At 41.3% G+C, this 26,490-nt stretch overlaps 2 protein-coding genes across 3 annotated transcripts in view; one reads left to right on the top strand and one right to left on the bottom strand.

Annotated features, from left to right (window-relative positions):
* Nucleotides 1–265: 265 nt before the first annotated feature.
* wdr76 (WD repeat domain 76) lies at nucleotides 266–8,204 on the top strand. Of its 2 annotated transcripts, XM_086108182.1 has the most exons (16): nucleotides 266–373; nucleotides 1,717–1,833; nucleotides 2,703–2,783; nucleotides 2,855–2,941; nucleotides 4,094–4,155; nucleotides 4,259–4,382; nucleotides 4,461–4,562; nucleotides 4,879–4,919; nucleotides 4,997–5,150; nucleotides 5,242–5,400; nucleotides 5,961–6,076; nucleotides 6,150–6,248; nucleotides 6,321–6,473; nucleotides 6,567–6,620; nucleotides 7,415–7,710; nucleotides 7,841–8,204. In XM_086108182.1, the coding sequence occupies exons 1-15, from the start codon at nucleotides 335–337 to the stop codon at nucleotides 7,668–7,670; spliced, it is 1,644 nt and encodes a 547-aa protein (XP_085964308.1). In that variant the 5' UTR covers nucleotides 266–334; the 3' UTR covers nucleotides 7,671–7,710; nucleotides 7,841–8,204. The 2 variants fall into 2 exon arrangements, with proteins under 2 accessions (XP_085964308.1, XP_085964306.1); XM_086108180.1 differs by lacking the exon at nucleotides 7,841–8,204 and having other exon boundaries at nucleotides 7,415–7,831.
* Nucleotides 8,205–8,479: 275 nt separating this feature from the next.
* The window catches only part of LOC147207792 (FERM domain-containing protein 5-like), a 37,919-nt gene continuing 19,908 nt past the window's right edge, over nucleotides 8,480–26,490 (bottom strand). Inside the window, exons 2-14 of the mRNA XM_086107316.1 lie at nucleotides 24,173–24,277; nucleotides 22,840–22,882; nucleotides 21,711–21,789; nucleotides 19,456–19,553; nucleotides 18,249–18,372; nucleotides 17,251–17,338; nucleotides 17,017–17,105; nucleotides 16,854–16,917; nucleotides 16,090–16,181; nucleotides 15,924–15,998; nucleotides 15,756–15,824; nucleotides 15,542–15,648; nucleotides 8,480–12,723 (exon numbers count right to left, since the gene is read on the bottom strand). Of these exons, the coding sequence (XP_085963442.1) occupies nucleotides 12,161–12,723; nucleotides 15,542–15,648; nucleotides 15,756–15,824; nucleotides 15,924–15,998; nucleotides 16,090–16,181; nucleotides 16,854–16,917; nucleotides 17,017–17,105; nucleotides 17,251–17,338; nucleotides 18,249–18,372; nucleotides 19,456–19,553; nucleotides 21,711–21,789; nucleotides 22,840–22,882; nucleotides 24,173–24,277 (1,596 nt within the window). The 3' untranslated portion in view covers nucleotides 8,480–12,160. The remainder of the gene's footprint in view (nucleotides 12,724–15,541; nucleotides 15,649–15,755; nucleotides 15,825–15,923; nucleotides 15,999–16,089; nucleotides 16,182–16,853; nucleotides 16,918–17,016; nucleotides 17,106–17,250; nucleotides 17,339–18,248; nucleotides 18,373–19,455; nucleotides 19,554–21,710; nucleotides 21,790–22,839; nucleotides 22,883–24,172; nucleotides 24,278–26,490) is intronic.

The following is a 26,490-nucleotide window of genomic DNA, read 5'->3' as shown; positions in this document are numbered from 1 at the left end:
ATATTTTTTCAATACCACATTTGCTACTTTTTTGCCAGTACGTCCATAATATGAAAACAATCTTTTTTGCAGGAGTGGCGACAGAACACGCACGTGCACAAGCAGCATGCGGAAGTGGGGCTCAATTTCTAGTAAGTCCATTGGCTATGGACAGCAAAAAAAGCCCACATTTTTCATGACGACACCCTAAAATTGACCAATGAACTACCGGCATTCTGTTTCACAACACCACACCAGTTTATTACAAAACGTATAACGCGGCAACTCGGCGTTTCAGTTCCGAAAGCGTATTTTTTAAGTCGAGGAACGTCGAGCCGAGTGTTCAAAAACTCCAATGGAGACAAGACGCTCAAAGCGCAACGCCGGCGACAAGGTAATGGTTGTTGGAGGTTACTTTAAATGGCTGTCTTTGCTTTGTCCGTGTGTCTTTGCTTGTCGAGAGCTTTATCGGCGAAAGAACAATTGGTCTTGTTTTTCCCGTAGGTTACTTTCATTAAAAAAGGGAATGCTGAAGAAAATATTACTCGGACTACACATATTTCACATTTATAAATCCGGTGTAATTTCTTGTAAGCCAAGCGTACATTTGTTTCACCCAGAACCCTCCCACAATCTACAACAATGGCAAAACAAATTTAATTTGAAGACACATTTCGTAAGTGATGTTTTTGTCGGCCCTTTTTTGTGTCACTCAAAGTTTTTTTTCACTCGCATGTATATATCTTTCCTTTAAATATTTCATGTTTACAGTCTTATTTTTCCTACATGTCAAGTAAAGTACAACTAACTTTATTGTCAAATGCGCTGTATGTGCAACATACAGCACAGGTGAAATTTCTTCCCTCTCAACCAGACAAGACAACAAGAGGAGCCGCCATCGAAAGAACAGTTAACATAAAAATGACAAAATAATACAACACATCACATAAGACACAGGTAGTCGTGCGATCTTAACCACTTTTCCTGCATACACTTTGTTTGAAACAGTTATAGATGAAAGAGGAGCGAATCAAATTGTCCTTTTCACCAGTGGATCAAAAACGTCATGCTGAAATGTGCACACCTCTGTTACTGCTACTAAGTTTGAAAGCAACAAGAAGCTGTAGCGTCCATTAACGAAAAAGGCATTGGCTCTCATCTCCTGTCCCACGTAAATCCGCTTCAATTCCAAGCCGTGACTACCAGTTCCGCATACGCATTCTTCTCATCGTCGGCCCCACAAGTCATCCATCCATCCAGCCGCAGACTGTCCAACAGCACCGACCTTTCCGCTGAACAAAGCGAGGCTGTGAAAATGCTTCCCATTACAGGCACAAAACACAATGACCCCGGCCGGGGCTGTCCAGCAACAACAGTCAAATGGCGCCGACCTTCCTCCCAATCAAAAAATCAGTGCTGGTACACGCGTGCTGCCGAGAAGACGCAACCACCAAGCACAGATTCTTCTTCTTTGACGAATGTCGTGGCCAAAAATGCTGAAAAAAATCCACATCAGGTCCGCACGACATAACAACAACACCATGCGACAAAACAACAAAAATGGATTAGTAATGTTAGTCTTACAATTCTTGAAGCTGTTTTTTTCCCCTTATCACTGTTCTGTACTACTTTGGTGTTGAAATAAAAGCAAAATCAAAATAAAGAGAGATAACACTATTGAGTGAACCCTTAAAGAGATGGCTCAATAAATTAGTGAGACGCCTGTTCACCTGGCAGGAAGTAACAGCAGCCCAGACGAAAGTCGTCCAGAAATCATCTCCAACCGCCCTGGCATCCAAGTGCCTTCGCTACTCTCCTCCTCTTCCTCGTGCTGGAGCACGCCACGGGAGTAAGGTGAGCTCCCATTAATAGGACCTGCTGCTACAAACGGAATGGAGGAACCCAAAAGGCGGAGTGCAGCACCTGGATAGCATACCTGTCAACTCATACGGTTTAGCCATAGTTCATACGGATTTTGTGGTGAATCTTACGTATATGGCCGTATCGCACAAGTCATACGGATTCTGAAAATTTCCGCCCCCCCTAACGGGTAGTTCCGTTTGCTTTTGCCCAGAATGGTGCTAGTCTACTCGAATGCTTTCATTTCCGGTAACTTTCCTGTGTTTTCAATATTTGGAGTCGGTGAAAAAAGTAACGCAGGAATACAACTCTGAACACAGTAATGCCACTAAGTAGAATGATAATTAGACATTAACCAGACATTGTATTATGGATATCTACAATAAATATCATTGAAAATGTTGTGGGGGGTTTTCTGCTGTTATTTTGACATATAAAATGCTTTGGTATGTTATAAGGATTTTTTGCGCTTTATAAGGATTTTTTTGGTAGTTTATACAGGTTGGCGCTCCGAAAAGTTGACAGATATGGGATAGGCTCCAGCACCTTCCATAATCACACCAAGGTCAAATGCTCTAGAAAAGGAAGGAATGAATGAATGGGTAAAATAATTGTTTTATTACAGATTCAAGGTTCTGGCATAGACAAACAAAATACACAATATAGAAACAAGAAGGTAGAAATGTACCCTGCACCCACACCAAATGAATCATTACAGAGTATTATTTACGAAGGAGCATCATACAACAGGCATAGGTACCAATGTCTCTGGATCTGATCGGATAGATTGCGCAGGTGTAGTATGGAGAAAAAAAAGCCCCTTCTCAGAGTGACGTTCTTCCATTTTTGTCCAACATCTTAAGAAGCACAACATGGAAAACATACAACGAAAAGAAAACGAGGACTCTTCGCATTCTGAAAATAGTGACGCAGAAGTCTCAAACGTAAGTATGAATCAAATTGATTCAAAGTCGATCAAACTTGTGCACAATCTCAACGTTGTTTGTCATGACAGGGTAAAGGACTCTCGGCTTATGAACTGGAGCGTCTGGAGAATATCAGGCAGAATCAAGCCTTCCTCTCCTCTCTCAAACTGTTTCAGGTAGCTCAGCACATGACATATCTCAACAGCCATCTCAATTTTGACAGACACAAATCACTTCATTAAGAGTGCATACAAACAACGTGCTCGTTCACATTTACAGCTGCGCCACAAGTGCAGACGTGAACAGACGTAAACTGCTAGAGCATGTCTACAGCTCAATCTCAGTTCTTCCCATGTGAATTCAGGCTACTTCTCTTGCTCTTGACATTGTGGAATCTTAGGCATGAAGCAACCAGAAATGACATAATTGCTTTGAACCATATCCAGTAAATTACAAACTGCTGTTGTATGTCAGTTTTACATTTAGTTCCTATGTGACATGAAAGCGATACCACGTGTCTATTTCCCCATCTTATATGAAAGCCTCTCAAATTGGACCTGCGACGATCACATTTAAAATTGATTATTCCACAAATATTACCATTGACAGCTTGTCCGATCGATTTAATGAATTGAATAAACATTGCTTTTGCTTTATTTCACAACGTGCGTGCGAGTTAGTGTTTGGCTTTTGAAGTCCTGCCCTGTGAGTGGTGTTGGCATTAGCAAATGAAAGTGTAGAGTTGGCTGTCTTGCGTTTTTTTTAAACTCGGCACTTTTAACCGTGTACAATTAAAAAAGCACCTCGCCCTAGTTTGTCCCCTTTAAGTACATAAACAGGGTGGCACGGTGATCTACTGGTTAGTACGTCGACCTCACAATGCAGAGATGCAGGGTTCGATTCCGGCTCCAGCCTTTCTGTGTGGAATTTGCATGTTCTCCCCGTGCTTGCCTGGGTTTTCTTCGAGTACTCCGGTTTCCTCCCACATTCCAGTTAATTAATCCAATCCAATTCATTTGGAAGACCATGAAGAACATTTTTATATGTTTTTGGACATGACACATACCAAACCAGTTACTGGATGTTCAGAATTTTTGTTTGTACATTTTTTGCACTGTCAAATGTCACGCTTTTGAATAAATGGACGGAAATCAAAATGCGTTTTAAATCCGATAAATCGACAGAAATAAGTCATTGTTAGTTTCAGCCCGAATGCAGATCAATTTGACATGCCAGGCTATTCCATCGTGCCTGATTTTTCAGGGATTTTGTCCCTCATCACACAACAAGTATCATCCCCGGTTAATCTTTGACATTTTTCCCCGAAGGCATCTAAAGACTTAAAGCAATCGTCAGCCAGACGGCAGCCATCGAAGAGGGGGCTGAGAAGGTGCGGGTTAAATCTCGACTTTGCTATTTGCTCCTTGATTTCATTTCAAACCAACAAAGTCGGACCGTCACCTTATTGCATCTGCAATGCTCTTCTTCTGTAGTGGCAGGAAACCCGCAGTCGTAAAAGAAGTCCTCCCATCTCGGAGGTCCCTGCGTCTCCAAAACAAACAAGCAGAGGTCCTCACTCTTCCCCCAGAACCAAGAGAAACGGAAGTTGTGAAGCAGGTAGCGCTGCCAAAATAATTTCTTGCACTTGACCTCTGCCCTGTCTTTTCCACCATCTGACATCAGTTGTTTTGAAAGACCTTCCAGACCAAGAAGCCCCCAGGTCCTCTGCCTATGGAGCCAGTCAACATGGCCGAAGGAAGCCAGCTCCCACCTCAATTTCTTCAACTCTGCTCAGAGGTAAAGACTCTAAACAGGGTGGAAATTTCCCAGTAAATTGCATGGGAAGTTGAGGTGGGAAATATTCCAAATTGTAAACTTCCCATGGGAATTGAGGCTAATTTAATGAAAAGACGTTCCAACATGATAATAGAGCACTCATCCATGTTAATTAAAAGTCTCTCCTTGCCCACTTGTGAGGGCATTACAGTACCTTCATCCCTCTTCCTCAGCTCTATCATGTTGTATTACATTCACAACGTAATATTTTGGGGTACCTTGTTGCCTCATTTCCAAATACATTTGAAATAAAATGATTTTATTTTTATCTTTCCAGGTGTCTTCCAGAGAAAGAGGAGTGGAACTCGATTTGAAAGAGTACGCTTATAATTTCTTTACACTTGTGATTCCAAATTGACCAAGCCAATACTAAGAAGTAAACGCTTTGTCCCAAGGTACTGCTCTTTGCTGAAGAAAATGAGGATAAGTGAAGACCAAGTGGCCAAAGTTGTGAAGGAGCGCATCTTCTCAGCAGCCTTCCACCCCGCCTCCACTAGCCTCCTCATGGCCGCGGGTGACAAGTGTGGGAAAGTGGGCATCTGGAGTGTGGTGGGTTTTCTTTAATTGTGTTGCCAATGTCAACCTTTGTGTGTCTTTGACCAAAGTCCGCTCTTCTATTCCTCTGCCGTTCATCCCCCAGGGTGTTGACTGGGGTGACGACGGCGTTTTGCTGTTTGAGCCCCACACTCGCCCGGTAGGCTGTTTGGCCTTCTCCAAGGCGCACCCCGCTCAGCTGCTGAGTCTCAGCTATGATGGATCCTTGCGCTGCATGGATGTGGAGAAGGGCGCTTTTGATGATGTGAGTTATGTTTAATCCCTTTGTAGTTAAACTACAAGATGCTTTTGGCGAAGACATCTTGATAGACTCAACAACTGGTGGCTGTGAGGAATGTGCATGCCCTTCCCGTGCTTTTTGGGGTTCTCCACATGTAGGCCACTGTGGCTTTCTCCCACATTCCCAAAACATACACGTAGACCTTCACAACTCTAAACAGTTAAGAAGCCACTCACAATTCGAAACCAGAATTTTCAGGACGATTCCAGAAGCGGAGCAATCGCATATGTGCTGTTCATTATGATCTAATGCTGTTGACTAATGTTGATTTGATTTGTGCATGCAACAAAGCTTCATGTAGCTCTTCTTACGTGTTACAAAAGAAATACCAAAACTCTATGACCTAATTTGACGCCGCCAGCACAAACTGCAGCTCTGATTATCTTTGTATTTGACACATTATTGCTTCCTGGCAAGCCCTGAATTTTCTTGATCGTGGCTGTCCGTCTTGGCCCAGCCTACCTGCAAAGTTAATTATTTAGACCAACCCACTCTTATGTATGAAATGGTTGCCTGTGTTGTAGGTGTACGGCATTGAAGACGGCCTAAAAACCTTTGACTTCCTGTCACATGACTGTGCGACACTCGTGGTCGGAGACTGGTATGGAAACGTCGCGGTTGTGGACCGGCGTACACCAGGGTAGGGTATCGTTTTGAGTTGTAGTCTGCTCTCTGGGCTGCGCTGGTCATTCAACATTCTTGTGTCTGTGCAGTACCTCACACGAGTCCCTTCACTCGTTGGACCGCAAGGTTGTACGCTGTGTCAGTGTTCACCCGCTACAACAACAATATGTTGCCGTGGCCGAGAGCAGGTGCGGATGGTCGATGTCTCGTATGTGTTCGTTTTGGGCTTTGATTGGAGTAATGACGTTATCGCCCCTCAGGGAGGTGAGCATTTATGACGCTCGGTGTTTGAAAAAGACGAGAAGCCAACCAGTCTCCCAGCTCCAGGGTCACTCTTTTTGCATATCCAGCTGTTACTTCTCTCCATGTACAGGCAACAGAGTGGTCACTTCTTGTATGGACAACTATATTCGGTGCGCGCTCATCAGCACATTCACCCATCTTGCCGCTCATGCAGTGGGATGACGGCGCTCATGTCGATCCTTTATTTATTTATTTGTAAACAGAATATATGACACATCCGCCATGATGACCGAAGCGCCCCTGCTGACATCCATCAGGTACCTACTTTACAAGCATTACACAACCATCTTACATACCTGTGGTCACATCGCACAACAACCATGACTCACTAAGCACCTTATATAGTGTTTTTAATGTCTTTGGTTTATGGCATAGAAGTGTTTTTCGTTCAAATATTTATGACCCAATTGCTTCTTTTGCAACGGTTAGTGATAAACTACCGGACGTTTTGAGTTGATTTAAGTTAAATTTCAGGTTGCGTCACCACCACAGGAATGGTATGTATGGGCAAGTAACGATACTATGTACCGGTGACGGGCCGATACCTGGTCTTATTTCAAGGTATCAGTATTCGCAACCATTTGTGGCCTTTTTAAGATCAGAAAAAAGTAGTATTGAACATCCCTACTGAATACATTTTTAACTAAGAGTACTATGAACATAAGAAAATGGGACTAGAGTGCAAAACACAGCTAAGGCAGACCATGAGCTAACATCCACATGTGTGTTTAATTTCTCGCCATGTATCCTCAAATGTTACAATGTTGGCAGACCAGGTATTTCCTTTTTTTTTTTTTGCCAGTGAAAAAGTTTGTGAGTTGAGCCATAGTAGTGAGTGGATGCAGTGCAGTACAAAGAGGCCATTTTGATACTTTTATACATTTGTGAATTGGATCGCATGGGAAAAGTTTGAAATATGTCTGAAGGGATCAAATGTGCTTTTCTAGTTTTGATCCCCAGTGTAACATTGTTTCTCTCCCTGTGAGAAACAATGTTGGAAAATGTTTCTCTCCCTGTGAAGAATTTTTTTTTTCCACCTTTCCGTTCGCAGCCATGACATGAGGGTTGGTCGCTGGCTGTCCAAACTATCGGCCGTGTGGGACCCCAAACAGGAGGACTGCCTTTTGGTAGGCAGCATGTCAAGGCCTCGCAGAGTGCAGGTGTTCCACGAGAGCGGTCGGCTTCTGCACATATTCAAAGATAACGAGCATCTCAGCACGGTGCTGTCAGTCACGGCCTTCCACCCTTCCCGAAACGCCATCCTGGGCGGCAACGCGTCCGGACGACTGCACGTCTTCTCAGATTGAGACTCCCTCCACTCCTGGTTGCCTTCAGAGTATGACAAAGGTGGCAATTGTTCCAAGATAAATATTTTGAGTTTTATAGCAATGCAAATATATGTTTATTTTAAAGATGACCTCCGTATTTTTCATCTTTTTCTCTTTGAAACCGTTCAAATAAATGTTACAATTCACAGTTGTCGTTGGCGTTCATTCCAAGTGACAGCCTCAAGATGGCAGTGTTGGCATACACGCTTCCTCGGCACAACATTGCATCTGCTCAATCATGAGAACTGATTCGAAAATGCCTCAGGTACTTATCTGTTTTGATTGACACTAAGGAATTCATATATGACATCATTATCAGAGGTCTATCAATATTCGGGGAGTGGCTATTTAAACCACATTTAAGTTTGTACGCCTCCAGGAATTAGTTCTTGATTATTTTTCCAGATAGAATCTGATCAGAGCACACCAATTAGAGGATTGAGTGTTGCCTTTTCCGGAAATGACTTTATTCAGGTTTCTAATTGGTGAAAATTATAGCTTTTTTTTTTACCTGTATCTACTTTTTTTTTATCCATCCATCGCTTGAGGAATGTTTCAGGAGTCATATATATTAATAAAGAAACATTTAATGAAATTGATTTTTTGAGGCTTTATTTTTTTTCATCCCGTTGATGAATCACGTATGATTACATAGATGTTATCTCCTCAAAATGACTTTGGTCAGGTCAGATTGGCGAAATTGCCACTTCTGTAATCTGTACCTCACTGCTTGTTAGTCATTTGAGTTTTGTTTTGCATGATTTAAGATGGAGACTACAGTAGTTGGCACATGTCAAGAATATATATTTATTCATAAACCGAGAACACCAGTTTTCAGTTGAATCTCCCTGTCTGGCCAGGAGGCAATAAATGCATAAAACATGCTTACAGACACTGTTCGAGCCATGATGGATTGGAAAACGCACACACTGTAAAATCATCCCATCAATCATACTTTGCGGTCTCCATGGTGACATGAACAGCAATGAAACATCTGCAGTCAAGGAAGAAGTCGTGGAGGTGATTTGCCACTTGTTCTGACAGCAGCGCATCCATTGTCATGTGTCCAGTGTCAAGCTTGCAACCAAAGTAAGTCAACGATCGGGCAACAAGCAGATCTGAATTTCAAAAACACTGCAGTGACAGATCCTTCGCACATGCATCTGCAGGCCTTCTGAGAATAAAAACCTTACTCTGAAGGTTAGGGTTCAACCCGCATTATTTATTGCTCTTGACTTAGAAATCCCACTAATGAGGCAAAAATGTCAACCTAATTTCTATGATTTAGTATTTGTTTCCCTTTGTGTCACATCCCGTGAGTTTACCGCAAGACCCTGCTAATCAAGTCTTGCGAGTCCAAATAAAAGAAAAGCTGTTTTCTTAGTGCTCCTATTTGCTCGCGTTGGGGTACATAAAAAAATTATGACGAAACTTGCTGACTTGACTACCAGATGCAATGCAACATTGGATACATACATGGCATCAGCTGATGCTTGATTACCTAAATGAGGCAAAAACATAAGCCTTTGTTTTCACCATTTGTGTAATACTCAATGCATAATGGGATGGCTAGAGATCAGGCAGTTCATACAAGATGCTTACCTGCCATAATGAAGCAAAAACAGAACCCTTTGTTTACTGACAAAACGGACATAAAGTAGCGGGTCGGTACATAAAGTTTATGTGATACTAGCAATTTCGACGTTCATACGTATCACCAACTGCGATCCGCTCACCCTTGGGAGGCAAATTAGCCTTTTTTTCAACATTTGTGACACTAACATACCTTAGTGTGGTATCTAATGTGTGATATGATAGCCTGGTGCTTGCCAAAAGAAAACAGAAAAATAAGCTTTTGTTTCTTTTTGTTTTGTTTATCGTAGTGTTAAACCTTATGCATTATGATATAGCTCGAGTTTAGGGAGTTCATACATACATACATACATACATTATCCGAGCCGCTCAGCCTTACAAGCGTCGTGGATATGCTGCAACCTATCCCGGCTGTCTTCGGGCAGTAGTCGGGGTACACCCTGAACTGATTGCGACTCATTCGCAGGAGTTCAGACATGTCAACGACTACAATTCCGTTAGTATCGTACTGAATGTATAATAGGGTGGCTAGCAACCAGCGAGTCCATACAAGATGGTTGTTTGCCATAATGAAGCAAAAACACAATACTTTGTTAACCTTTGTCATTGAAGCCAAATGCTTTGTGGGATGTGCCGGCAATTTGGGAGTTAGTGTACATCACTGCATGATGTTCACATACAGAAAGGAGTCAAAAACGGCTTTGTTTCATCATTTGTTTGCCATAGCGTCAAACCCAATGTGGTACTGGAAGGGTAGGGATCAGTGAGTTCATATGTGTCATTGCAGTGTACGTGCTCACCAAAATGAGGTAAAACTGTTAGCTTTATTTCATTATTTGTTTCGCTTCATTTTCTATCTTTATTATGGGATGGCTCGTGATTAGGGAGTTCATACGATGCTTGCTTACTGGAGGGGGGCGCAGTGCGAGCTCAACTCTACTTACTCATGGCACCTTGAACATGCGGCATATGGGTGTAAAGTAATGGGACACCTGGCCAGTTCATTGACAGTGCCGAAAATACAGTTGCGCCAGTTTCTCTGGGAAAACTGTCCACAACATCTTGACATGTGTCTGCGGAAATTTTGAGAGTGCATGTTGTTCCACACCAAAAACATTCAAGTGCGCTTTCACGGACCTTGCTCTGCAAGAACAGAAACATTGGAAGCATACACCGAATATTTAGTATGACCATGGAAGAGTATGAGGTGTCCTATTATATTTTCCACATGGCGCATCTTGGGCCATTCCTACCGCTGCATACAGAGCAGAATCGACGATGTTGTCACACTCGCCTAATTTGAGGAGCAAAACACAACAGTCACAGGCGACAGTATTTCCATTTGTCCAGTCAAAGACACTGCAGGCTAAGGCTGAAGCAACACAAAACAGGTTTCTTTGGTTGGTGTGGTGATGAAAGTAGCAGGACAGTAAACAGGACTTATCTGAGGCTCTATTGCAAGTCCATTCAAAGTCTCTGCAGCACATTAAACATAAAAAAAAAAAGCATAAAAAACCTTCACCTAACGCAAAAAGCTGCGCTTATACTCACCTGTGCACATTGCAATGTCAGATGAGTTGGTGTCCAGTATTGCACGTTGAGAAGTCAAACACTTGACTAGCAAGACTAGCTTTAGCTCACATCGGCCTATTACACAAGATGGTTGGATATTGTACTGTATCCGTGAGCATTATTTAACTCCTAGTTTATTTAAATAAAAATAAAAAAAGAACAATTTTATTCATCTAAAATCTTCATCAAAAGTCTTTGGATGGTAAACGTTGATGACAAAACGTACACAAAGAATACCAATATTCATATCAGCCAAAATGACTTGAACATTAGTGCTACATTTATTAATATCCCTTAACATCCCTAATTCCATTCGTTATATGGAGGGTTTTTAGTGCCAAAAATAAAATCGATTAATAATTCAAATGAAACTTAATTACTACATTACTTTTTACAAACTACGGTAAATTTCATATATAAATACATACATACGGTACATGTCATATTATGTACATATACTCTATACATATAAACTAGCAAGCTAAAGATATCGCTAGCTAGGTAGGTAGATAGCTAGCTAGATCGATTGATATATCTAGCTAGCTAGATATAGATAGATGTATTTTTGTGTGTGTAATTTATATATGTACAGTATATACATAACTAAAACGGCTGGAGTTTTTCCAGATGAAAGTTGTTTCCCCTTTCATTTTGCATGAATTTATGTTGACTAATTTAAACCACCTTATATTTATTTATTTTGCATTTGTGTTCATTCCACCATGGCACTAAAAAACCCTCCATACCGCTACACCCAAAGTTGTATGAAATATATCATACTTTAATTTCTATTATCAAAATACCCTTCATCTCACACTTTTCTCACCCTCAACATCATCCTCATTGTTTGCTTGAAATGCGAACACAGCATTACTTAGATTGGCTTCCGCATCATTGTAACATAGTTGTCATCTATGATGATGTCCTGACATACACAGCACTTAATGGCCACAACATTAGGTACACTTGCACAATCTGAGGAGCTCCAGTACAAGAGCTGTAACAAAAAATGAAGAATAGAATGTTGGGTTTTGATTGAAACTGTCAGAGAGGCATTTTTGAAAGAGTCAATCCAAAGTGATCATTCTTTTCTATTTAGACGGTCACTTTTTAAAATATAATTTCACTGATAAATCACATTTCGTGTTAACAAATTCGTTAAATGAATTTTGGGATATAAAATGAAATCTATCCCTGCCACAGTGGCAGATGCAATTAAAGAGGGAGATCCTACACAGGGAAATCCGTGGCTTGTGACTTGGGAAAAGGATGGCCATCTTTTTTTTCCATTTTCTTCCCAATGTTTACTTGCTGATAAGGAGCCCTCCCATCCATCTAAGCTTACAGGCGAACCAGCGCCGCAGCGGGCAGAAGTACTCAAAGTGGAACTGCTGGAATTCTGGTGTCGTGCGGATGTCTCTCAGGAAGGCGATGTCCAGGTCGGACTCTGTCAGCACGATTAGGAGCAACAGGAGGGCGAAGAGAAGTCCAATGGTGACCAGGAAAAGGCGCAGAACACTCAGGATGAACTTGTGCAGCTCCTCCGCGTCACTAGGGGGCGACGGTCGGCTTTTAAGCACCCGCGGAGCTTTTCTTCCGGCTCTTTTGTGGGTTGCCTCCAGCGACGCACCACCCTCATCCTCATCGACACTGCAGGGGGCACCGTTGAGGTTCATCTCCAGCCCACGTTCTGCCACGGGCGTAGGGAGGACGCTGTCCGAAGGGCTGTAGGCCTCGTCGGAGATGACCGCCGACACCCTCGCCTCACCGCCGTCCACCGTGTGGCCTTGGGAGGGCAGGAAGGAGTCACCGTGGGAGACGGAGCGCACCGGCGTGGAGTGGGCGCTGTCGCGGAGAGACTCCAGACCTGACATGGCAAGAAATAGGACAAAAAAGCTGGTACATGAAAAAGTGATACACTAAATAATTTATTAACTATTATAAACTATTTTAAAATCTGAATTTTTTAAAAAGTTGCATTGAAATTTGAACTAAACTTAGAGAAAGCAAATCATTTAGTCATTAAATTATTTTAAAAGCAGGTTATTTAAATATTTTGATTGGTTTAAAAACAATAACAAAAACAGATTACATTGAATAACGAGGCAGAAAATATTTAAGAATTAAAAATATATATTTTAGATAAACTAATCTTTTTATTTGAAAAGAAATTTTTAAAAAATGATTATTTGAACGATAAACCATTTAAAATACAGAACTAATGAAACATAATTTAAAATATTTTGGAAAATAACAAAATTAATGAAAAAACAGATTTTATATAAATCAAACTGATTATTTAAAACAACTATTTTAAAAAAACAGATTATTTCTAACTGCAAAATAAATCTGATTGGACCGGTTATTTTAATGTCCCAAATAAATGAAATTATTTTAGGAACAGATACTGAAAATTGAACGTATTTTAAAAATCATTACATTTGTTGCAGTTTTTCAAAAGTCAACTTATATTTTAGATACGTTTAAATATTCCTAAGAGTAGATCATTTTAAAAACAAATAATTTCAATTTACAAAATTCATGAAAAAATTCATTTTTAAAAAGGGTTCAATTTAAAACAATCATATTTTGGAAACAGAGCGTTTTCGACACAACAAAAATACCAAATTAATTTTGAAGCATGGCCAAGTACATATGATTATTTACTAAAATTAATTTCGAAAATGTAATAAAAACACGTAAAACATTTAAAAATCCATGAAATCTTTTCATGTTTGACACTAGCATCAGCGCAAACTTTAATGTTCAGAATTGCATGTAGTGTTTGTACATGCTTTGCCACACACAAAAATGATACAATGCAATAAAAAAATTCTGAGATGAAGCGGGAGCTCTTGCACAAAAATATAGAATGGGATGATTGTTATTTACGGCCCCCATTAGGGAGCTCATTCACCCACCTAACAGATTGTTCTTGTCTGCTCTGTGTACATTGGAATAATCTAATAATCTGTGTAGCACTGGGACCAATAAATCTTGCAAAGCAATGCATGTGTTGGGTTGATTCTCATTCGGGGAGAGGAAACTGCATTAGCTTTTAAAGGTTTTCAGAATGCAATCGATGACCTCATGCATTAAAGATACGCTGTGCAATTCAGAGCCCAACAACCCAAAATGAAACTCGTATTAATGATATCACCAGAAACATTTAGGAACCAAGAGATAATCTCCAAGTGGCTCAGAAAAAGCCGTCTTGAAGTTACCTGGACAGCCATTTGGGGGTACAGCTAGTCGGAGAGAAGCCTCGGACCTCTGTTCTGGTGCAGGCCCTTCAGTGAGGGAGGGGAAGAGTGGAAGGGCTCCCAGAGCCTTGCCAAGCAGTCGGGGTCCCAGAGATAAAACGCGTACCTTCACGTCGCGATAGCAGTGGTTGACCATGCGCAAGTGAACGTTCACCTTGGTCTCGATGCGGATCAGACACTTGACCATGGTTCAAGGTGAGCGATATGAACTTGAGAGTTCCAGCTGACTCCGTCTCGCCTTCTCAAAGTTCCCGTGATTGCGGCTAAGGATCTGAGCGACCATTTACTCGTGTTCTCCCTACCAGGTTGAGAGCCACAGCATGACTGACAGACTGTTGGAAAAGTTAAGGCCCGGGAATGTGGTCCACGTAAAGCCCTGATCTTTCCACCCCCGCCGACATCCTTCTCCTGTTGGCTATGACACATTCGGCTCAGCCCTCTCATGATAGGAGCTATATTTGGACAGTGATTATTACCAGTGAGAATTCCAGCGCGACATGACAAAACCCCAGACAGAGATCAGATTCAGTTCAAGGTCAGGTCCTGACCAGGGCAAAACAGTGGTGCAGATGGTCCAGTTTGACTAAAGGGGACATACTATGGAAAGCTGACCGATGGCTTGTTTGCTAATAGTTGGGGACGGCAGCGCCTGCCCAACCATCAAGTGTGAAATTAAACAACAAAGTAAATTTTGTTACATACCTATCTGGACAAAAAAAAAAAAGTCAGTTTAGAGTTCACTGTTAAATTCGTCACTGGTGGCTATTCATTTGCGGTCTGGATGTGGAGGCGTGAACAGAGTCTTCAAGTCTCCGGAAATCTCCATTGTAAATAGCACAGCCACCTTATGCAGCATATACAGTATGTAGTTGCATATATGCTTGTATCTATATTTATATTTTATATTGCATTCTGTACTTTGTACAGTTCATTTTTCTTAAACTTTATTTTGCGCATGCAATACTTCATTTTTCTTTTCGACCCCTCCCCCCCTTCCAACCCTTCGAGTTTGATGCTGTAGATTGCAAATTTCTCCATTGTGGGACAAATACAGGTTTTCTTATCTTATCTCCGATAATGCCCAAAAAATGTCAAGAAATTTCTTGATTAAAACAAAAAAGTCACTTAGAAGGGTTGGAAAAATCATTGGAACAGAAGCATCGGCCCAAAACGGAATGAGTTGAACCAGAGTGTTACAAGTGTATTTTTTACTAAATAATGTTAGAATCCTTAATTAAAACACCAGGCTACTGTTTTAAACTGTAAGATAAATACATATGGAAAAGTTGCTTCCCCACTTTTAAAACATCCTTGTCATAACTTTGTGGTCCCCAAATGTTTCAAATCCTTCCATCATCACTCCACTAGCATATTTATGCATGTGTGTGTGTGTGTGTGTGTGTTTGCTTGCATGTTTTTTACCCTCCATGATGGAGATATGCACCGCTCTCCGTCGTGTCCGAGGCACGCTCGTCAAACGAGGGCCGTGCGTGATGGACGGACAGCTCCTGCTTGGCACCATGCCCGCCCTGAACAAATATATCATATGGAAACACACTCGTATCTAAAAAAAAAAAAAATGCATGGAAATTTCCCAACAATTGTTGTGTGGTGGGTAATTTGTAGGAATTCTGACCTGTGGATCTCAGGCGGGTCCCTTTTAATTTTGGCACTTTGTTCCATCACCTCCTTTGCAACTTTTCCACTGAGAAAACATTGGTGCCATATTATTGTCATATTCACACTGGACGGCTGCGTGCATGTTATCGAATACGATACATACAGAGAAAAGTATTTATGGTACCTATATCTAAAGCGACTACCCTTGAAGAAGAGATTGCTACTGGACACTGTACGCACTTGGCTGGATTTCTCCAACCTGATTGAGAAAACAAATGCGACAGCTTATTCAGCCACGAGGACATGAAATATATATATTGGGCAGTTTGTAACAGTTTCTAGTTTCTAACTTGTAGAAGGCTTGATTCTCCACGCCACACTTCCACAGGTGCTTGCAGGCCTCAGGTGTGGGCGCAAAGTAGGTCAATATGATCTTCTGATCCTAAAACACACACACACACACACACAGTACTTTAAAATATAGATTTTTTATTACTTCAGTCTCTGTTGGCCAATCTACATGCAAGTGACTATATGATGCAATAATGTTCGGTTGTGGCGAATCAAATCGATTTTGAGCGACCTAACATCCAGAAAGCTTGTTTCGGTAGTCAGAGTCAAAAACCCTCAAACACTTTCTAAACTGGTCTTCTTTAAATTTCAAGAAATATATTGATTTGTGCAGCCCGGTCGTCCAGTGGTTAGCGCGTCGACCTCACAGTGCAGAGATACCGGCTTCAATTCCAGCACCGGCTTCCCTGTGTGGAGTTTGCATGTTCTCCCCGGGCCTGCGTGGGTTTTCTCCGAGTACTCCGGTTTCCTACCACATTCCAAAAACATGCATGGCAGGCTGATTGAACACTCTAAATTGCCCCTCGGCGTGATTGTGAGCACGAATGGTTGTACGTCTGTGTGTGCAACCGGTTCAGGGTGTCCCCCGCCTACTGCCCGAAGACAGCTGGGATAGGCTCCAGCATCACCCCCCGCCCCCCGTGACCCTTGTGAGGATAAGCGGATTGGAAAATGGATAGATGGATGGATATTGATTTGTGCTTGATATGCGTACGTCCTGTAGTTCAACCATCGTCATTAATTTGAATCCTGTGTACAGTACCTCCGTCTGATTTGCATATATATGGAATGTCTTGGCTTCGAATTTCAGCTTGGTCACCTCATCCCTGCCAAGACAATGAGCATGATACATGAAAACATCCGAAGCTGTCAGGGTGTAGTTGGTATTTAATCTCCATCCACTGTTGTGCAATAGTGGCGCTCACCAGGTCAGGATATGAATTCTCCTGTTGCCTTGCAGCACAGTGAATCCAAATGGGGTGAAGGCCAGGAAAGCTGGATTCCCAGACACGTCCTGACACCAAAACAAGAAAAAACAAAAACAAACAATTGATTATCAGTAGATAATAATAAATCCGTCTCGATTATGAGATCACCCTATTGTTGGGTCATAATCAGTCGACACATTCCCTGATGAATAACATTAAGCTGCTGTGTACTTTGCATGGATGCGGGTCCACGCCGTACGTCTCCAACATCTGAGCCTTCTGGAGGAAGTTGAGCTCTGACGTTTCAGGGCTTTGGCCTCTGTAAAAAAACAACAACAACAATGAACCACCTCTGTCAGCTAACACTTTGTCATGTATAACAAACACGGTGTTAATTTTTATGGAACTAAAGCAGAGGGCCAAAAGCCAAATCAGAAGAAGCGTTAACCCTTTCATGCCCCCTGTAACTTTGTAACTTGATAACATGATAAGCTGTCCACTGTAGTAACCCACGAAAGGGTTAAAATGGTTTTTCGCCAGGATGAGTAAACTGTGCTGCCAGTGTTATAACCTATAAATGAAAATGACTTTGATGATATCGAAAATATTGTCTTTTTATGTTTAGGTATGGTTCATTAGCATTACTGTTGTCTGTTTTTCAATATTCTTTTTTTTTTTTTTTTGTATAGTACTGTCCTAAAAGTGTTCACAGTATTATCAGCCTACTGGCTCACAGTTCTGAGATTTGAATTGTATTCCTCCTGTGTGCACTTAGCATGTTTCTATATGGCCACCCTAGCAGGTACTCTCTCTTCCTTTCACATCCCAAAACATGCATGTTAGGCTCATTCACACGGGAGTGAATGTCTTTGTCTCGACAGCATCGATCTTAATTCTCATTGAAATTGTCCAACTTTCATTATTTCTAAGATTCTCAGCCAAAGGAAGGTTTCCATATTTTTCAGCCCTTTGCAGGCCTCTTTTGTACACACGCAACTGTACGAGGGTGCTGATTCAGTGTGTGTCCAGTTCAGTGAGAAGATAGTGTCTCTAACCCGATGCATCATCCGTAAAGGTTGACAAGCAAAGGCGGGGCGTGATGACAGGGTTAAAATTAACATAAGGGTGACGGCTGCTGCTTTAACCTTCTCCGTATATCATCTCTGAAAGAGTGGCAGGCGGCACGCACGCTGCACATTGGCTGCCAAAATATCAGAGAGTCAACTTACATCAGCTCCGTCTTGTGGATGTCGGCAATCCGCCTCTCCAACTTCTCCGAATGCTTGGGGAAGAACTGAAATTTGGAGCTGTAGCCTTCGGGGTGCTTTCCGGGGTCGTAGTCACCGATTTCAGCTGGACAATGGTGACAAATGAACAAAACATGGAAGCATGGAAGATAAAAACTCAATCGCCATTCGATTAAGTATACAGTATTGCTCTAGTGCTCCCCCGCATATTCTTGACTTGCTCTGAGAATATTATTTGGGAAACTATTGCCCGTTATTTGCTGTTTCATGCCAAGGCCTGTCTAAGATAAGTATTTCTTTGGCACCACCTTGTGGCTTCTTGGTGCCAGGGAACTATGTCGGAGCCAGAGGAGGAACTTCATTTAGTCAGGCCTTAGCCTATTCCTATTCCTGCTGTCAGTTTTCCCTAATGTATTGAGCAGCTAGCAAACACCTTGAAATGTTCATGATAGTCCCCAACCCTTGGGCCGCGGACCGATACCGGTCCGCACAGAAAGAATAGGTAGCATATTATTTCCGTTTCATTTATTTTGCACTCTGAAAGATATTCTATTTTGAAAAATTACCGGATTCTCTGTTGCATCCGTCAACAATATGTCACTCTTGACGCAGGTCAAGGCGCGCTTCTCGGTCACGTGATAGGTTACCGCTAAAATGAAACCCAGGAACGAGCAAAATGAGTAAAAAACAAACGTCTTTGGGAAGGGGAAAAGGCCCAGTCAGGAGACAGAAGAGGAGCCTACGACTTTCAAGAAAAATAAGGCTCCAGTTAATAGACAGTATCAGGAGTCCTTCTTAAAATACGGATTTATCTCAACGGGAGATTCACACGCACCAAGCCTACTCTGCATAATAGGCGGGGATGGTGAGTCGTATTTTTCATATACTTTGTATCTTATTTTAAAGGCACGTTTAAACATTACCATCGCGACCAGTGAGTGTTGCGGCTAATTAGGACGTTCCTCATGTCATGATTCGTGTTTATTAGTATGTTTAGAAAATACCACAGTACCATGCAGGTCATATCATATGAAAATATTGTCTGACATTAAACCGGTCCGTGGGACAAAAAAGGTTGGGGACCGCTGGACTCCAACACCCAATTTGTATTCCCGTAGTTAACTCTTGTTTATGCTTGTTGGACTCCTAGTTTGAATTAATTTGCATGATTAATGCCATTATGTGTTACCTTGTAAGATATACGCAGCCAAGAGAGCGGCGTCCGAGGTTTTGCACAACAGGCGGCCATGGTAGAGGTCCCTCTTCACCTGCAGGAAGACCAGATATCTGCAGCGTGGAAGAAAACAGGTTGGGGCTGTTATTTAGCATGTATAGATTGCCTCCCTTTTACTGACTGACTGCACTGGACCCAGCCCTTTCTTTCATCTGCGGTTGTTTTGAAAGTGCTCGAGAGTAGATTTAAATTGAGAGTTTGAAAGACAACTGTTACCCTTCCAGTCAGGTGTCTTGAATGAGTTCATATCTTTCATTTCTTTAGTTTCAATTTCCAGTTGTATGAAAGAGACAAAAAGGGTCATTTTAATTTACTTTAGTTTGATTTAATTTGATTATATTGAACCTATCTTCTACTTACACTGTAGGTTGTATTACAGTTAAAAAGTGATTAGTTTTACTGTTTCTTTCTATAATCAAATGACGTTTCAAAAAGTAATGGATGGCCACAGTTTGACAGATTGTGTTCCACTACCATCGGTGTGAACTTGGAGGTCGACCAGCTGCGGTGTCTGAGCTCGTCCTTCGATGTTCCACATTTGAACATGCGGTTCACATTGAGTTTGCATTCCATGTTTGAGGGTTAATCTAAAACCAGAATGAACTTGCCAATAATGCAAAATGTGATGCAGCTTCACTCAGCTGTCCAATGGGAGACTGTTCATTAAACCGTGCCTCTCTCGGTGCAGTGAGGTCATAAAAAGTGCATATATTAAGTCTTTTGACTTGACAGAGCGCTACTTTCCTTTAATTATTTTTGCAGGCTTTTATTGGTGTCAGTAAAGTCAGTTCGAGTGGGCGAGCTGCTCTCCCTTGTTGGCTCTGTCAAAGCAGAACCAAGCTGTGAGTATTGTGTGAGATTTATTTGTGAGCAGACTGTGGTGGTGCTGGTGTTGGGGGGGGGGGCTGGGGGGGTTTGATTTAGAGAGGGACGGCATGAGCTCAGAGACTGTGTGCATCATTTGTTAAATTGTCAGGTAGGCCTCACACAGGGCAACAGTGGAACAGAGACATCGGTTGCTGCTGTAGACAAAAGTATTGGGACGCATGCCAATTCTCATTCAAACTGAAAAATGGTTGGTCCCGCCCTTTTGGAATTACAACAGCTTCGACTCTTCTGGGAAGCTGTCACCAAACTTTTGCGAGTCATCAGCTCAATGAGCGTTTGAAGGATTAACTCCATAATTGTGTTTTGCTTCTCCTCTTGTTTATTTGGGTTCATTCCAACAATAGCTATTAAACTGGGCTCAGAAAAATAGAGCCCACTTGCCATCGATGGCCTGCTTCGTTCTTTAATCCAGCTCACCGGGGATTTGTGTTCCAGTGAGTCTTGTAATATTTGCATTCATTTAGCTGTTTTTGCCCAAAATTGCATTCTGAAAATATTGATTAAAATTTTTTGATTTGTATGAATTTATTTCACAATATAGGAATACCTGTTTGTATATGAAACAAGTGAAAATATACAAGAGTAAGGGGTAGGACTAGATCAGTTTCTTTAACTTCTTCTGACTCCCTTTTGAACATATAAACTGTAATGATGACCACTTATGTTTCCCTTTTGTTTCCAGAATATTTTCTGTACTTGGTTATATGTTCAACAAAAAAAAAAAATATATATATATATGTTGACAATGACAGTGCTACTGCCACCTACTGTGGTGGATGTGTAATTACACTACATTCTAAAAAACATATTTTCTTAGTTGACTCCCAACATCGCAGCGCACCCTAGGATGCCAGCCCTACTATTTGAGAAGGACTGAATGAACCCAACGTGCATGCTTGCCGCCATGTCGCTGTCCTTTATCTAAAAAGTCTCATGTGCTCTGATCATTTAATGAATTTAATTAGAAGTCTGAAAGGCACTGGCCTTTTATCATCCTTGTGGGTGCAGTTAGCTCAATCCAAAGGTGCTTGCGACAAATGAAACAGCCCAGCATGAGCCACAATCATAGTTTCATCGAAAGTAAAGGTACATCCTCGAGGCGCTGTAACTGCAGCAGCGAGAAAACACGTCACGATAATAAGTCGTTACTCACCCACAACGTATTATAAAAGCGAATTTAAATGGAGTTGAGCAAAGCTCCACTGCAAGATGGAGCCAGCGAGGCGTGAACATGTCACCTCATTCTGGTTCAAATGTGCATTCGTATGAGAAAACAGCGAGCAGGCATGCGAAGAAGACGCTGCCATCTCGTCATGTCTTACCTGGTGATTTCTTCCCGCAGGGCGGCAGGGTCAGGCGGGTAGAACTTGACACGCAAGCACATGGTGAAAGGAGGCTGAGCTGGGAAGTCAACATGGCGCATACGCTTGACTTTTGGCATAGTCATTGTTTTCGTCACTTTGACAGACATTGGTTCGAGGGTTAGTATTGCACCACACTTGAAAGTCACATCATGATGAGTCATAGTATGATGGCAATAGGAGGAAAAGCAACAGAATAAATTGTAAATTTATAATTGTTTTATTTTCACCCAAATTTATCCAGGGAGGGCAAATGAGAACAATTTTATCGTTTGAAATGGCGACCTGTGAGTAAAAAAAAAAAAAAAAAGACAAATGTAATACTACACAAAAGAAATGAATATATGGGCAGGGGGGAGGGTGGAAAAAATGTTTGTTTCCACAATTGAATCAATCAATGTTTTTCAGGAAAAAAATTATATTTCAGAAAAAAGTAATTTTCTGACAAAAATAATGCTGAAATACAGGAACTTTTATGATAAAAAAAATCTTTTTTGCAACAAATAACTTTAAAAAAATCTAATATGAGAAAAAGGGTACTGTGATATTAATTGTACAAGAAAATAATGTTAAAATATACATATACAATTCTATTTTTGTTCTTGAAAAAAAAGACATTTGCAAAAAAGAATCAGTACCTATACATAAATTGCAAAACGCTAATAACTGCAAAAAAAAACAAAGGTTTTTGATTCTACAAGATAATATGTGAAAATGCTTTGTGGAAACGTCATAATTTTATGGCAAAAACAATATCTAACAAATGTTCATTGTAGAAACAAGAGGTTGGACTACTGTGATGAAAACAAAATACCTGCCAAATATAGCACATGGTTTTTGGGGGGAGGAAATAGAGGAAACTCATCATTTTTCATTAATTTAACCAGGAAAAAAAATTAATGGGGGCAAAAAAAAGTTTCCCACAAATGTGACACAGACATTTAAAATTGAAAATCAATGCATTTTTTCTTTCAAAGTGAAACTTTGAATCCACAATCATGACAAATTTTGTTCTTTTTCTTTGTGCCCAATTTTCCCCTTCATCATTTCTGAAAGAATTAAAGTGACACATCGTTTGTCAAATACTCACTTTTCATTTGTTTGGCAATGGACTTTGAAAACTCCAACCAGTGCTGCAAAGTAGAAAGGAAAGTCAAATGGAGACTATTAGGCTGCTCTCCTTTCATTCGGCACTGTGATTGCTCAGCAAGTAAACATGCTGACATAGAATCAATGACAAGAATAGCACTTTCGAGTCACTCTGGTACACCCCACACCTCTCTGAAAGGAGTCCCTGTGCCAGCCGGCCACACAGCTGCGAATCCCAAAAAAATATGAGTAAGGCACTAATGACTTTGACTTAGACTCGTCATATTTAACTCTTTCCATCTTTCAGGAGCTCATTTTAGATTCAAAGCGACCACATTGTTAAGTTGAACAGACATCGGATTTGTCTAAGAGAGCAAAAGGTCGAAAACTCGACGCTCAAAATGGGAGGAATATTGGGCTTTTTGAGTGACATTTCAGGAAAAAAAACACTGAACTTGACCTCCTCTAAAGGCACATGTCCAGCTGTTGAATGTTTCAGTACGCTTCACACAGCTCGCTGTTTTCGAACAAGGACCTTCACGACAAATGATATCATATTTGGTATCATGATATCATTCACTTCCCACCCCCCATATCCAATGATGTTCACGGCGATGCCTTTCTGTGACTCTTCCAGTATCTCTCTGTATAACCGCAACTTGCTGATGACACTGACACTATGCTCAGTGGCCACATGAAAAGTTCAAATACAAAAGCAGACATCTCCAACTTTGGTGAATTTTGTTATGTTTCTTTTTTTTTTTTCCTTTCCGGTATCATGCTTTGTTAATTAGTGAGACTAATCCCAACACAGCAAAGGGAGCGACATTTACAATTCGTTATCTTCTTCTGTTTCTCAGTCTTTTTTTGCATTGTTTTTTTTCTCATTTTATTTGATTAAACGGAGGCAACAGAGATGCGAGATGTCAAATTGTGACCGGCACAAGGGCTGTTCAAATTGCAATTTTAATTGAAGCGCATATTTTATTTGCTCCACGCCTGGATTTAACACCTGTTGTGAATTTGGTCATTCAGCGCCTTGTTAGAAATTCAGCAGTTGTACATGTACATTGAAAAAAAAAAAGCTAAAATTAAATTCCCCTGTCTTATCACTCCAAATCTCAACATCCTTACCTTTTTGTGACATGTATAATTAGCATTTTCGCTGCCATTGCTCTGATAGTCACAATTACCAAGTTTTTCATTCAATGCACAAATGGTGTTAATTTTGAAGGGCAAATGCAAAAAAAAAAATATATATATATATATATATATATATATATATATATATATACACACACACACACATACATATTAGCATCTTTATTATTCACCCTCTGCTTGTCCAGGTCCACATATCTGATGCCGAAGTAGTCTTTCTCCAGCAGGTTAAGGTGGTGACAGATGAGGTCAAACAGGTACTGCCCCTTCGCATCCCTCTATGAGAGAGAGAGAGAGAGAGAGCAACACACACAATTTCTTCTACATAGACACTGGCTATTACTGGCTATTAAAGGCAACATTATATGGAGAATTTAGTTTTGAATGGCTTGTATGTAAATCAGTGGTTCTTAACCTGGGTTCGATCGAACCATAAGGGTTCGGTCAATCGGTCTCAGGGGTTCGATGGAGCCTCTGCCAGGGAGGTTAAGACACACCCGACTCAAAATGTCAATTAGTTATGACACTCCCGCTTGGCCATCACTGGCTGCAGATGATCACATGACATTGCTTGTCCTATCAGTGCTGCGGGAAATTTAGTTCGCTCAGTCGTCACCGTGTGACTGTCGTGATAGTACGCCGTTCAATTTTAAAAAAGTATACTTATCCCTTGAATTTTATTTACTTTTTTCTGTTCTTGAGAAATGCGTTTTTTAATATCTTGAATTAGTAAGAAATATACAGTATATATTTATTTTTCCACTAATGAAGGGTTTGGTGAATGTGCATATTAACTGGTTGGGTTCAGTACCTCTAAGAAGGTTAAGAACCACTGATGTAAATATTTGGGACTCTGAAGGCCCCGCCCACCACCAAGTGTGAAATTAGACAATCAAATAATTTTTTTATCTGGCTGTTTCTCAAAGTGTGCATCTGAGCTGTCCCTCAGATTTTTTCAAAATTATGATGTACCAATTTGACACAATTGCCCCAAAACCGTGCTGCTGCCCCCATGAGTGGAAAAACATATTCACAAGTCATATCTCATCAACAGAACTAATAAGAGGACATACACCTGCAACACAATGTTTATAAAACACATGGACAGGTAATTTTGATTTGATTCTGCTCGGTATTTTTTTTTTTGGAAAAGGGAGAAAATGGCCACCAGACATTGTTTAAATATTTCACCACTCTCAAGGGAGGATTATGAGGGCAATCAAATATTCATATTGAAGCGGCAGCCATCTGTGATGCCTCGGCTGCAACAAAAAGACGACCAAATAGAGTGAAGGTGCGGATAAAGGTGCCAGGAAAAGGGAAAAGGATGCACTGGAACCGCATTCTTTGGCTCATGAAAATGCACATTTATTAATGATTTACGTTATGTTGGAGATATTCACTGTTCAGTTGATAAATAAATGTACGCCTTTTGTTTTCGTTTCAAAACAGTGTTCTGATTAACGTGCCAGATTTGGCAAAATCTTGTTAAATACATATACACACACACACATTTCAGACAACCGTCTACTTTAACAAAATCAACTGTCTACTTTAACAAACTCTTGTTAAAGTAGACAGTTGTCTGAAATGTTTATTGAATATGTAGAAGTGGTTCAAAGTCATGTAATGTCTTACGAAGACTAAAATACATCGATATCCAGTCAACCTTTGCCTCAATACTGTACTTATTGCGAATTTAAATGATTATTTATGGTTCTGCAATCCATCCTTCCCGCTGATTTCGGATCGTGAGATTTGCTGATGTCAACTTGCTAGTGAAGCTTGACGCCATTTCAAAGTCGGATGTCTGTGCTACTTTCAAGGACTATCTCCCACTAGAACTTAATTTAGATTGTGATGACAAAGGGCCATTTGGCTTTCGACGTACCTCTCACCTCCCCTCCAACGCGTCTTTCCACTTTTTTTTTCTCTCTAGATGCGCTCTTGTGGAGCAGAGCTTGACTGCAAACTACATCGAAGGACGAAGGCCACTCTGTCAGCGGATCTCTTTTTGTCATTCTCACAGCATCCTTATTCACTGGGACAGACCTGCTGACTCGCCCAGCAGCAAAATTAGACGTGCGCATACATACACACACACACACTTTTTTTCTAGCCGTCCATCATGTCTGATGATGACACTTGCTCCAAGGGAGGGGAGGATGGGTAGGGGGTGGGGGGGGGGGGGGTCAGCAACTCTGTCGCTGGTGCCACTTCTCGTGGGCATAGAGACCGATTCTTGAGCCGCAGACTCGACCACCCAACCACGTGGGGTTGACGTTGGCTCGCTTTAGGAGGTCCCTGCTGTAGTCCTTGAGGCGCCGCTTTTGGCCCCCAGCAGAACGCTTTGCACCTCTCAGTTGGCCATAGAGGACCTGGCGGGGCAGGCGGTTGTCTGGCATGCGAATGGTGTGTCCAATCCACCGAAGATGTTTTTTCGCCACGGCCGCTTCCATGCAGATGGAATTGGTGCTTTTGAGGATGTCTG

This window comes from Hippocampus guttulatus, chromosome 3 (genome assembly GCF_054856545.1).
Source record: "Hippocampus guttulatus isolate MCC_2025c chromosome 3, RoL_Hgut_1.0, whole genome shotgun sequence".
In the NCBI taxonomy this organism is placed as follows: Eukaryota; Metazoa; Chordata; class Actinopteri; order Syngnathiformes; family Syngnathidae; genus Hippocampus; species Hippocampus guttulatus.
The sequence above is the reverse complement of the archived record's forward strand: the minus strand, read 5'-3'. Positions and strand labels throughout refer to the sequence as shown.

Bases quoted from the DNA above. Each gene is read 5' to 3' on its own strand.
- wdr76 (XM_086108182.1), top strand. From the start codon at position 335: ATGGAGACAAGACGCTCAAAGCGCAACGCCGGCGACAAG. The intron at 4,563-4,878 runs GTAAAGACTCTA...TTATCTTTCCAG, and splicing joins TTCTTCAACTCTGCTCAGAG to GTGTCTTCCAGAGAAAGAGG. The intron at 6,621-7,414 runs GTACCTACTTTA...TTCCGTTCGCAG, and splicing joins CCCCTGCTGACATCCATCAG to CCATGACATGAGGGTTGGTC.